Here is a 14,131-nt window from a genome sequence, read left to right on the forward strand (position 1 = left end):
TCATTCTTTTTTTAATGTTTATTTTTAATAATACATGTTTGCAGTGCATAATGATTACATTCATCGGGGAAAGTTGGTACGTGTGTGTGACACATCTTACTTCTTTTTATATCCTGTTCTCTCCCTTCCCTCCATCCCTTGGTCCCTTCCCTACTTCCTGTTACCTTTTATTTTGCTCTTTAATTTATTTATACTTTGGGTTTCTCATATAAGAGAAACCATTCAATTTTTAAGCGTTGCATATGATTGTTTTTAACCTACAGTTATAGTCTCAAAGTGCATCCATTTTCCTACAGATGACCCAGATAGATCCTTCTTTATACCAGGGTTCTTTCAAGTAACATGTACATTTTAGGTGTTGGAAAATTTGTAAATGAATACATTTATTTATTTATTTATTTATTTTGGTTTTTTTTCGGTACCGGGAACTGAACTCACGACCTTGCACTTGCCAGGCAGGCGCTGTGCCGCTGAGCTAAATCCCCAGCCCCGAATACATTTATTTTTATGTGCTTTAACTTTACTTACTCTACAGCAAGCAGGTATAAGGTAATAAAGAATTGTTGTTTGGAGATGTCCTAAACAATAGTATAATTATCTTTCCATGAGAAATAAGGAAAGGGAAGCACATGTCTTGTCTGTTTTGAAACTGTGAGGATACCTAAAGTATGAGTAAGATTGTTATACTGAAAATTCAGGCCCTGTGTGGAGCTTGAGCCAATAATAGTTGAACCACTATTTCTCAGAGATGATCATAGTTCATGGGCCAGTGAGAAGTAAGCCCTCACTTTTAAGGTAAAAATTTGTGGGTCCATTGAAGACCTGGCCCAGGGTTGAAGGGAAGAAAAAAGTTGTGGCTGTAAAAATAAATGAATGCTTTTATTATTCAGGTAAATATAATTTTAAAGTGAAACAGCAGTGAAGTTAGATGATCAGTACTACCTTCTGAGGGGTCAGCTGTAGGTGAATGTTAGGTACAATGAGTTTATAAATTTTCTTAAAGTACCAGCGTCCTTGTGTGTAATCTCTTCTTCTCTGAGGAGAAGCCATTTCAACTCTTCCTACAGGTGCATTTAGAGGCTCCCTACTGTGTACTCCCTATGTGTATTGTATGCACCTCTTAGCAAGTCGTCCTGTATTGCAGTTATTTATTTACAGTTCTCTCTCACTAGACAGAATTAGGGATGAGGTGATGTCTCATTCGTGTTTAGATCCCTGGTAGTACGTATCACAGTACCTACCACATACTTAGCATTCAGTTAATGCTTATCAAATACCATGCCTCATTCTAGAAGCAGTTTTTGCAGTCCAAGAATGATGTTGGCTGAGAAAATTGCCATAGATATTCTTTTAAAAAAGCACACTCCATATTGCATTTTAAAAATGGTTTATAAATTGACTTATACAGCGCCTGTCAGTAATACCCCACTCGCACACACCATTAACTTGGATAATTCAGAGTCATTATAATTACTGCACATGTGGGTACAAATTTAGGAAGGAATGTGGAAGCTTATGAAGAGGCATAGAGTGCTATGATAAATACTCATGTTCTCAACATCCAGCTTAAGGAATAAAACGTTGCAAATCCTGCTAAAGCTCTGTGTCCTTCTCCTCAACCTCATCCCACTTTCATGCACTCCTACAAGACCGGGATGTGGGCTTATGCATTTCCGCACACTTTTACTACCTGTGTTAATGATCTTGAGCAATATGTGGCATTACATAGAATATTTTCAAATTATTATATGGCTAGTATCATTTGTATATATTCATGTGGGGTTCATTTCTCCTCAACATTGTGTTTGTTAGATTCTCTGTATTTCTACTTTATTTTTATGGTTCTATTCCACAGAATGAACTATTAACCATTTAATCATTCTTCTATTGCTGGACATTAAAACATTTTCCTGTGGTTTTAATATTACAAATAAAGCTAAGAAGATGCTTTAGAAAGTCCTTGCTAGGGGGGCCAGGGGTTTAGCTCAGTGGCACTGCACCTTCCTGGCAAGGGCAAGGCCCCGAGCTCCATTCTCAGTACCAAAAAAAAAAAAAAAAGAACACTTGCTAAACTCAATTAATATTAGTAAAGTTGAAAGAAAATCTGCTACTATTTTTAGACTCTTTAAATTTTGCCCTAAAGTTTGGTATCTCACAATAAATGTACTAATTACCTTTTTGTTTGTTGAATTAGCTAGGTTATTTTCTCATGGCTGATCTTGCTTCTAAAGAAAATCTGAAGCAATTTCCAGTTAAACAGAAACTGCTTAAAACATAATAAAGACAGGTGCTGTGGAATTTCAGAAAACCGGAATTAAGAGCTTGTATCATCTAAGCCTAAAAATAGACTTCCTCTATCCCAGATTACCATCCCCAAGACACATATTTGAAAATAATAGTACCTTTTAAATGTTGAAAGTTAACTTTTAATTTAATTTTAACCTGGACAAGAGAAGATAAGTTGTTAGACTGCCCTGACATCCACCCTAAATTTTAAAAATATTCCTTTTGTATAACAATTGGACAAGAGCTGGCCGTGGTGGCGCATGCCTGCGATCCCAGCACTCAAGAGGCTGAGGCAGGAAGATAGTTGCGAGTTTGAGACCAGCCTGAGCTACAAAGTGAGCTCAAGGCCAGCCTGAACTGCATAGTGAGACCCTGTCTCAAAAAGACAAAAAAAAATAAAAAATAAAAAAAATAAAACAATTGGACAAGAAATCAATAGAATTCAGAGGATTAAGTTTTTAGAATAAGATATATAGATACTGAAGAATGACAGGTTGACAAAATATTGAGTCATGTAAAAACAAAATCAAGTGCCAGTAATGGGTTCTGGTATTTAAAAATTTCTGGCAAAATGATTTTAAAAACAAGCTGAAGTGTCTTAAGTTATAGCAGTAAGGGAGGTCCCTTGAAATGCAACTATTTAATCCTTTTATCAGCATTTGGACAACTTACCAAAATATCTAGCCCTCTGAAGGCTTTATCCTATTTATAAACTGTAGTGACTGGCCTCTTCCCAGATTCAGATGTTAGAGATTAACCTAAAAGCCTGAGTCCTGATTGAAACAGATTTAGGTAGACTCACTGCTGAGCCTTTCCAGTTTTGTTTTTGTTTTTTTTTTTTTGGTACCAGGAATTGAGCTCAGGACCTTGTGCTTGCCAGGCAGGCGCTTGTGCCACTGAGCTATATCCCCGGCCTGAGCCTTTGCAGTTTGCATTGCTGTTATCTGTTAGGTTTCACCGAATGAGACACATGAGGATGGTGTAGTGAAAACCTTCAATAAGGCGTCCCCAAAGTCAGGGTGACTGAGCATGTATTTCCCGTCTGCAGAAGTGCTTACGTAAATTGGGAAAACTCATGCCAGTCTCTTGTCAGCCTCAGAGCCGCTGTCCCGTCGGGAAATTCAGTGGCCTGTGGCCAAAGGAGGTATTATTTTTTTCTTTTAAATTCTTTGTTTTCATGAAAAGCCTCTTTGATTCTCAGAAGTTATCTTTTCAAGGTAATTTAGTTAGAATTGTCTCATGCTCTGAAGTCTTTTGAAAAGTTTCGCTATTTTACATTGTGTGTTTTATAGACAACCCACACCTGACAAATTGTGCAGTTTTTTGTATAACAGCAATTTTAGTAATGGAGCATGGTTGCTAAAACCCACATGGTTCTACCACATGGAATGTATACTTAATGGCAATTATAGTTTTAAAACAGTTGCTTTCTCTGCTTGCAACAAATCTTCCTTGGAACTATTAGGAGACAATAGAGTAAGTGTCACTTCCAGGTGAGGAGGTGATTCAGCTTCAAAGGAATGCTTGGGTTTGCAAGCTTTCTGTGGTTTGGTGTGCTGCCATCAGGTGGTAGTAACGTGTCACATCCCCATGGCTCTGCAGCTGGCCCTCTGCCAAGGTCAGGGCTTTACCCCCACCACCCCCCCGCAAGACCTAAAATCATGAATGCACAGAATTATATATGGAAATTGGAATAGCATAGGGTATCTTATTTTACCAGAACTAAGGATCCTTTACATGGAATTTTACAAACAGAAACAAGACTCACCTGGATTTTTTTTGCTTCTGTGTTTGTAAAATCATTTCATCTTATTTCTTATAAACACTTAGGAAATATAGAAAAGTGAATTAAAAATCCATTTAATTGCATCACAGAGATATAATTGTCGTTAACCTTTTGCTTCATTTCTCCCAGTCTTCCTTTTTTTCTTTTGTACATGAAGTTTTAGTGTATGTTTCTCTTTTAGAATGGAGTTACATGGCAACAAAAGGTATTTAACTGTAGCAACATTATACATTATTTATACGGCTTTTAATATAAAAATCACAAGCTCTTTGTAACTGCTTCTGGACTTTTTGTGTGTGGTAGTGGGGACTGAACACAGAGCCTTCATTCATGTACACCCCCAGCCCTTTTAATTTTTTTTTCTTTTAAGACAGAGTCTTCTTAACATCACTAACGTTTACTAGGAAGAGCTTGGTCTTGAGATCCTCCTGGCTCAGCCTCCGAGAATGCGAGTAGTATAGGTGTGCACCCCTGTGCCTGAATGACTTCTTAATATTCCAGCAATTTAAATCTTCCATAACTTATATTACCATTCATCTGTTAGCACATAGTATTGTTACTGACTTATTGTCACTGGGACCATTTTTTCTCTGCCTTCCATCCACTGCCTGTCAAGAGAGCCATTATATTTATGCTTGGTATTTGTTTTAACACAAAATCATTTCTAAGTCATCTCTAAGAAACTATAATTTTATAATTCTGTATACTTTATACTTTCTCTGTCACATTTCTTCTGCCAGAAAATGTAAACTCTCAATTTTCAACTAGGAATGAAAATGCATAGTCTCTTGGTTATTATTTTCATATCATGTGAACATTCTGTAAATTTTGTAAATGGTATACAGCCAGATACCCCACACAGACATAGCAGGTCTGTTGTTATGGGATAGCACCATTGTCTACTTCCTACCAAAAGAATTACATCTTTTCTTTTTGTAGCATCGAGCACTGCATTACAGAAATACAGAAGGAAGTGAACAAACAGTGTCCAGATGTGCAGCTGCCAACAGCAGCGGACTGCTTTGAATGGCTGACTCGCTGTAGTTACAGTACGTCCAAGCCACCTTCCATTCCCCATGGAGATTTGATAAAATTCCTTGAAACAATGGTAAAACATTTTTTGTTTTGGTTTTGTAATGGAGTTGGGGAGGTGAACCGGGACTACAGTTCATTCAGTTTCTACATGTAAATATTTATTTTAGTGATATTGGCATGCCATACCTAGAGGTGTACAGGTTTATTGTGTGTTGTTTCTGTATCCCCAATAGAATCCAGTGAACTATTTTTTAAAAAATTTTACTATGATTTTTATCAATAGAGAGAAATTTTATATAACTGGAGGCTAAATATTATAATTCCTGGGTGATTTACGATGTGATATGTAGCATTTCTGTACCACAAAATGTATTAATGTATACAGAGGTTGTCTTCCAGAGAAGTTTACATTTTTATATATTCCTTCACCACTACTAAGTTGCTCTATGCTAAGTACTAAACTTAATAAGATTCCCACCGGTTATATCTCTGAAGTGGCTTTATCTCTGGTTCTCTGCATTTGCAACTTACAGTCATATCCAGTTTTTTGTTGTTTTTTTTTTTTTTTTTTAAATCTAGGCGACAATTTAACTGAGCTCACTTGATGAATGGAGAATTATTATATTGGTCTGCCTTTGATACTGACCACCTCCTCGATTAGAAAAGTTTTGAACTCTTGAGCAGGAACAGTTATTTTATTACACCTACGTCTACAACGGTGGCTAACTTATGAAAACAGATTCCCAGAGAAAGAGCATGATTGTTAGCACTGTTTCTGTAGTCATGGTTTTAATTTAATTTAGGGGAGGAAAGGCACTGTTTTTGTCTAAACATCAAACATCGACTAAGGCAGATGTGGAAAATATCTTGAGGTCGTGATGGCTTAGGATGACAGAATCAGATGAAAACAGTTCTTGGCTGTTGTTATTATTACAGATGTCTCTTTAATGTTTACAAAGTAATAAAAGGAAGAGAAAGGAAGACTCTGTGCCCTGAAGCCTTAATCTTTTAAGAAAATCCTCCCTCTCACCCATTATCTCTTGAAGGTAGAGCCTTGAAGAATAAATATGGATATAGTTATTCCTTTAATTTCTATTAAGAGCCATGTGTATTGAATTTCATTAATATTGATGTAATAATGCTTTCTCATTTAATTAAAAGCAAAAGCTTTTAATTATCTTTTAATCTGTCACACATAAGTTATTCTCTATTCACTGCAGGGCAAAGGCCGCCTTAGTTTTGTTCAAACTCATTAGACTGATATGCTTGTGCCAGACCTAGGTTTTTCTTTTTTTTAAATAATTGATCATGTTATTTTGAGGAAGGAATTACATTATTAAAACAGGCCCAGATTAAAATGGCCTTATTATCAACCTTCTACATGCTAAACATGTCATTTTGGGTGGTATTTTTTCATAGAAAATTTTTATTAATTATCTAGTTAAGAAGCAGAGATTCTCATTATAGCAGTTATACTGGAGTTATTTTGAAAATGTAAGCAGTCATGCAGAACACATGCCGTAAACTTCTACAATCTAGTCTTCTTTGTTTGACTAAGTGTTTACAGTTACTAACTGGCTTGAAGAGACCCCTGGCTGAGGCACTAATATGATCATTCGCCTTAATGCTGCCACGACATGGACTCGTATCTAAAGACATTTGTTTTCTAGAGGTGTCAAAAGAGCTAACTATCAGGAGAGGACAGAGGGGAAGAAGCTACTGAAAGGCTCCATGCACCGTGTCATTCTCTTGAGTGTAGTAGACAGAATGCAGATGAAGAGTGAATCCAGGGATCTATTCTTGGTCCTGTGCCTGTTTATATGTGATGTTTGGAAAGTCACTTAGGCATTCATATTAGTGTCTTCATCTGTAAAATGAATTTTTAAATATCTATGCCACAGTTTTTATATGAATAAACCAGAGACTGTGTGTGGGAATGCCTTTCATATAATAAAGTATGTAAATATTGATGTAATTATTACAGACAGAACTTTAAAGTTGGCATTGCAGTGCTTAGCCTGACTGAAAGCAAATTCCAGGAGTTTGTCTAGAAGTTGTTCATAATTGTGAATCACACATAATACCTGTGGTATCTTTAGCAATAAGAACTTTTAAAGCTAACCCAATTTTTATATGCCACTTTGTCCTTGCTTCCTCTTGTAATCAGCTTGTTTCTTCTTAAAGAATAGAAACTAATTTCACTATTAGCTGAAGTAGATATAATTGGGAAAGTCAGCATGTAAGGAGAATGTGTGTGTGTGTAATTCAAAGTCCAAGTAGAGAGTAATTTTTGTTCCTTTATTATTCATAATTATACACACCATTGTTTTCTGTCAGCACAGAATGTATAAAAGGAAATTTCATATCATCTTTTTGGGAGCAATTTTGAGAATGTCTTTATCCCATTTTGAATGACTGTTTCTTAAGAGAGAGCTGAAATATTCTCAGATTAATTTTCAAAGTAAAATCTTTCTTAACGTGGTTCTGAGGAATTTGAATGCAAGCTGAAATCATTCAGTGTATTAAATTTTATTTCTCAAGAGGGTAACTATTAGTAACCCGTAGGAACATACTATTTTTAAAGATCTCCACTCTATTCTAGACCAGTTTTAAGCATTGTGTGTTCATTTGGGGTTTTATAATAATAAGTACACTCATTGAAGCATGAAAATTATCTACCAAGAATTAATTAGGGGCATGATCTTGAATTTATTTTGTCTTAGGAACACATTTCTGTCAATACTTCAGTATAGATTTTTATTTAGAATTTTTGAGCTTCAGCTTTCATACAGCTCAGGCATTACCAAGGGTGTAACAATAAAAGCTAAAAACTCTATGTCTGGAACTCTATTGATAGTCAACCAGCTGGGCTTTACCAAATTTAACAGACTATAAAAGCTCATACTCAAAACTGTCTAAATTAATTAAATTCAAAAAGGAAAAGAAAAAAGAAAGGCAGCAGAGTATTGATTCTAAAGTCATCTTTCTTGTTGTATTTAGATTCAGTACATTTCTAATGTGCTAATTTACTTTTACCAGCAAGATTTGTTGAAGAATGAACAAAATCAAGAAGAGATGATACTGGATTTACTTTGGGACCTGTCCCTCCAGAGCAGTATTTCATTACCATCAACTTTAAGCGAAACACCTTTTTATTGCCTGTCTAGCACTTCTCTTCATTCTGTTGAAGATCATTCCTCAATGGATGTGAAGTCTATATGGGATGACATAAGACTGCAGCTTCGACGCTTCTTAGTGAACAGATTACAAAGCCACAATGAAATAAACAGTTCACAGCAAAAAATTGTTCTGAAAACTCAGTGCATACAACAACTCTTGTTTCTCTATCCAGAATCAGAAGTTATCGTCAAGTACCAAAACATACAGAATAAACTGTTGGCTAAACTTCTGCAGAACACCTTTCCTTCTTACAGCAGAGATTTAAATTTAGATGTAACAGCTCATGGATACCAAGGTACAATGCTTAAGTTATATTCAATGATAAAAGAGGACTTCAGCATACTATGTGAAATTTTAGCTCCATCTTTAACAGTGAAATTCATTAAAGAAACTTACTTGGATACAGTTACAGAAGAAATGGGAAAATTTCTTGAAAACTTTTGTGAGCTGCAGTTCAAAGAAAATGTTGTTCGTGCAGTTAAAACAAGCAAGAGCTCCAGCAAGCATAGAGGAGCAGTGCATGCCTTGGGTTAGTGACATTTACATTTTCTGTTGGGTTTAACTTAAACTTTTTGATATCTTTAACGGGAGGGGGGTATTTTTTTGTTTTGCTTGGGTTTTGGTTTTTCTTTGGTTAAATCTCATTGCAAACTTGGAAATAAATAAAAAAATAAATGTAATGAAATTTTGCAGCACACATTTATCTTTTATGAATTGCTTTTTATGTACATATACTCAGAGAAGTGTTTTCTTTTCTGTTGAATTGTTAATGATATAGAAAGTGTAAGCCAAAAATTTTGCAAATAAGAGTTTCATTTCTCTTGATTGCATACAACAAATGATCAAGTATTGGGTGAAACTGGTATAATTATATACAGTTATATATGGATCATAAAAACTTAATTTTTAATCCATTGTAATTGTCTAGAGGCAAAACATTGTTAGATTAAGAAGAGTTGCTGAGAATTTGTTGAAATTTGCATTAACTAAAATTAGAAATATAAAGCTTATTAACATTTTAGTCAGGTAATTCTTATGAAAGAGCAATTATGAAATATTAATTATAAAATGTTATAGTTTAATTTCTTAGCAAGATATAGCATTTATGCTATGGCTAATTTTAAAAGTTCCTCTAATTTTTCTATAAGAATGTGTGCAATTAAAGGGTGATTTGAAAATTCCGAATTTAATTCAGAAGGTAAAAGAAAAAGGAAAGAAATTATTATGATATAATAGACTTTATATCATGATTTTAATTTTCCCCCAGTGGATAAAAATCAAGGTGAAACATGATTATTTTAAAACTTTTAATCATGAATCTCTGAGATATTTCTAACTGGATTTATAAACTACATTATTTAAATATTTGAAAATTATCATTTGGTAAACTGTTCCTGGATCTTTGTATATATAACCTTTTTGTTGTTCCCATATCTCCCTATGTTTTTACTTATCTTCATTATTTAAATGCCAGCAGACCAAATTAACATTGGTATAGGAGCTTTTAGATACATTAATATTTTTTCTTGAAATTTTCGTTTTCCTCTGAAAGCTGAATGACATTGCGGAAGAGACACAGCAAGTTGGGTTGTGGCAAAATACAAAACTGGTTAATTTAGGATGATTGCAATTTTGCTCAATGCAGTTAGTTTCATTTTAATTGTTCACACAAGTTCTTACATGTAATTCATGAGCACACTTGTTCTCTACAATTTTGGTATTCTCTAAAAAGTTTGCTTCCTACTGATAAACTATTTCCAATGTAAATATTTTGTGAATGCTAAATATAGTTTATAACCAAAGAGAAGATCCATAGGGTTAAAAATATGTGTAAATTGATATGGGGTCATTAGGATGGCTACTAAGGTATTTTCCTGTTTGTAAGAGAAAAGTACATGTGTCCTATCCACTTTAACACTAACGTTGGAAATCTTTTCCACAAGTTTGATGGCGCTGATCTTTTTCAAGTTCTATTATCTGATCTTTGGTATAAATCACTTGTTAAATGAACGCTTTCCATATGCAAGGCATTGTCCTACAGACAACACTTCTGTTATTATACCAATTTTCTAAATGAGCAAAACAGCTTAGACAGATTAACCTGTATGGGATCATGTTGTGTGGAGTGAGATTTCATACGCAGAATCACAATCCAAATGTAGTTCTTTGTATCTCCCGTACCTGTGTTCGCAACTACCACGCTGTGGCACATCATCTCAAAATATAGGCTGAATGTTTTCTCACCCACAGAAGAAATTTAAACAGCAACGTTCAGGTGGACTGCCCAAAAATCAATTCATTCCGCTTTATTTACCACCTGCCGTCACCTAATAGCTATCAGGTTCAAGGTCTAAGCTAGACACAGAATTAGGAAGAAAACTAAATGGGTGAGGTCTGCTGAGACCCATTATGAGAAACGGCAAACTAACGGAAAAGATCAGCCATGTTTTTCACTAATATTTTACCCAATTACCCAATTTTGTTTATTAGAGAAATGCAGCTCTGAAATGAGCAGTAATAATTTATATTCCTACATGAATGAAATTAGAGTGACTTGAATGGAATATATTATATTATCTTTACTATACATCTGTATCATTGTGCTCACCAAGGCTTTGATATTTTGGCTGAAATCTACAGAAAGGACATGTCTTACATAACCACTGACTGCTGACATTTATTAGTTCAGGAAGTGATGTGCAGTATCGTACTCAATTCCTGCAACCACCCAAAAAAGTAGATACCATTATTCTCTTCATTACACAGTGAGGGAGCTAAGATACAGAGGTTTTACCTAATTTGTTCAAGGCCAGAGAGTGAAGTCAGGGTTCAAATTCATGTCTGCCTGATTCCAGAGCCTTTGCTCTATGACTATGCTCAATTGACTAAAGCTCAGAATGGAAATAGCATATCCTACTTAGAAATCTTTTCTGAATCCAGTGTGCTTCCAGTGTTATTACTGTCTTACTCTTGTCCAAACTACCCTCACTCTTTTCATTTGAAGACTACACAATCCCAATTTTGTTTAAAGAGTCATTCCTTTGTGATGATCTATTAATGTCTTAAACATTAATGTTTGTGTGCTATCTTCCTAACAAGTTAATGTCCTATGTGTTTTTTATATACCTCCTGTATTCTTGATGAGGTAACACAATTTGGACCTACTGAAGCTTCAACTGCCTCTGATTTTGTAGATTGAGGGTTGCTCTGTTTTGAATGATCTGTAAATAATTTATGTTCTTTGAGCATATAAATGATAAGATTACTGCTTGTTGTTATGTGTAAGATTTTGTAAGACTTTATATATGTGAGTTCATTTAATCTTCTGAATACTTTGTTTATACTTTTTATATGGTCAAACCGAGACTCAGAGAAGTAATATTTCCTAAGGCCGCAGAACTAATAAGCCACAAAAAGAGACTTCCTCTGTTAGCAGCTACTTGGTATATTATCTTTTTTTCCCCACCCAGTGCTAAGGATTAATTCGGAGCCTCACACACTAGGCAAGTGCTGTACTGGTAAGCTACGTCTTTAGCCCTTGGATATTATCTTGATATGTCACAAAACTGTGGGTCAAAAACACTGCACAGGATAAACAGCTTAAAAATAATTTACGAATACTTCCTCTTTTTTTTGGATTTTTCATATTCCTATATGGTTTGTAGTACCCCTTAAATGTCTTTTCCTTTTTTATTAACAGTGATTCATAACTGACACACAATTTGCTTGTGCTTTTACCTAAGGAACTAATTTGATGTGGTTTTTGTGCTGCGCTGTGCCATGCTGTCCCATCCCACTCATCCCATTCTGCTCTGCCTGCCATACCTTCCCCTCCCTTCCCCTGCCTTCCCCCGCCTTACCTGCCCTTCCCTGCCTTCCCCTGCCTTGACAGCTGGACCTTCTGGTGTTAGCATTCACCTGGAAAAACCAAAGTGACTTCTGCCTGCAACTCAGTTCAGGCTCTCTTGGGCATATTTACAATATGGAAACGGTCTCCCTGGCCATTTTCTTGTGATAAGGTGCCAGGCAGTATTTCAGTTTCTTTATATATAAGCTTATCCCTATCCTTAAATTCTTCCATCTTGGTATTGCATGGTAACCTTTTTTGTCTTTTACATTCATATGTCTTTGAATGTTTTATTTCTTGGAGAGCGTGTGCTGTTTTAATATTACAGTGTGCTCAGTGATGTGTAACTTTTAGTTTTTTTGTTATTTGAAGTTGATAACAAAATACTGCTTATATAAATGTTATTGAATCTTTATGATTCAGTGATCATTCTTAGAAGAGAGCAATATTGTTTTTTCAGATATTATAAAGTTTCAGAAATAAAGAACCATGTGTCTCTCAATAAATCTAGTTTTATTTTAATCTGTAATTTTATAGTTTCTTTTCTAATATTTTTGGGGCAAATTATCAATTTCTTAAAATTTTATGATATACACAAATTTTGTTTTTACTTTTAGGTCTTTAAAGTCACAATCAATATCTTTCAGAAAGCTAGAGATTTGCAGAAGCATTTTTATTGTAATCTGATTTGTCTTTGTCTCAAATGCAGATCCATATTTACATATATACAGTGTCATCTCCATTTCTGGAGAACCGTTGCTAGCCTTATAATATCTTTCTATATCTACCTTTGGAATGGTTAAGTGATTAACTTCATTTTACTTCAAAATTGTACTTCCTTTGGATTTAAGTAAATGCTACTTTTCTCAGTGTTTGATAAATAGTGGTGAGGTTTTGGTTTGTGTGTGTGAGTGTGTGTGTAGTAAATTTCAGTTCAATAAACCTCGTAGATTGTTATACAAGGCACAGTTAGGAAGATTGCAGTTCTAAGATAAATTTCATGATCCCTTGTATATTTTATTCTGAGTTCTTCTTAAAGCTATTGTGGTCTTGAAGAGGAAAGCCCTAAGAGAATATGATAGGTGCCTGTGAATATTTGGAAGGTTTCTGAATATTTTCAGTGGGGAAGAGGTTGAACTGAGTGACCTCTAAGACCCCTTCCCTTTCACAGTCCCTAGCTCTTTTACTTAAGGAGGGTTGGGGAGGAATCCCTCAGTAGCAAAGATCCTGTAGGGTAAAGAAGGCCCTGAAAGTGCAATTCTTAGGGAGACCCATAGTGCAGTTGGAAAGGAGCCTAGTCAAAAGCCACCAGAATCCCTAGGCCATCCTAGTCTTCAAGTTGGTGTGACCATTTAAGTGATGACTTCAGCAAAGAGTAAAGAAGTGTCCTGAGGCAAGCATACACAACGCATACAGGAAGAAACATTAGCGTGGGTGCTCTACCGACCCTGTGAGGGTGTTTCTTCTCTTCCCCTTGATTTGCCCTCTGTACTCAGGAGGCAGAAGTAAACAATCCACAAGAACTCTAATGACAAATATGCTTATTATTTTTTAATCTTGCACTGGTAGAATATAAAATTTTTAAGTAATACAAAACAGTAAATGGAATAAAAAAATAAGAGAAAGTATGGCCTGTTTAGTTATCATTAATTCCTTGTTTGTTACTGTTTTTTGAGACAGTCTTGCTACGTTGTTCAGGCTTGCCTCGAGCTTACAGCAACAGTCTTCCTGCCTCAGCCTCCTGCGTGCTAGGATTACAGATATGCACTACCATGTCATTAGTTCCTTTAAAATAATATAGTTTCAGGTTCTGAGTGAGTTTTGCTGGTTTTGTTGATTGTGAGTCATGCTCTGGTCCTGAACACCTCACTGCCTTAGCCCCTTGCTTGGTGACTAAGTAAGTCATTTAACCTCTTCACATCTTTCTATTCAATAAAATGAATGACTTACCTGAGATAATATCTGAGGATCCTTTGAAGTCTAAACTTTTTCTGACT

General features: G+C 35.3%; 1 protein-coding gene across 8 annotated transcripts in view; it reads left to right on the top strand.

Moving 5' to 3' along the window:
• The window catches only part of Kiaa0825 (KIAA0825 ortholog), a 384,762-nt gene that overhangs the window by 47,413 nt on the left and 323,218 nt on the right, over window positions 1-14,131 (top strand). For all 8 annotated transcript variants that reach the window (XM_005382250.2, XM_013512985.1, XM_005382255.2 and 5 more), the window contains exons 3-4: window positions 5,012-5,180; window positions 8,147-8,816. In XM_005382250.2, the coding sequence (XP_005382307.1) occupies window positions 5,012-5,180; window positions 8,147-8,816 (839 nt within the window). The remainder of the gene's footprint in view (window positions 1-5,011; window positions 5,181-8,146; window positions 8,817-14,131) is intronic.

Source organism: Chinchilla lanigera, unplaced genomic scaffold, assembly GCF_000276665.1.
Source record: "Chinchilla lanigera isolate Chin_1 unplaced genomic scaffold, ChiLan1.0 scaffold00017, whole genome shotgun sequence".
NCBI lineage: Eukaryota > Metazoa > Chordata > Mammalia > Rodentia > Chinchillidae > Chinchilla > Chinchilla lanigera.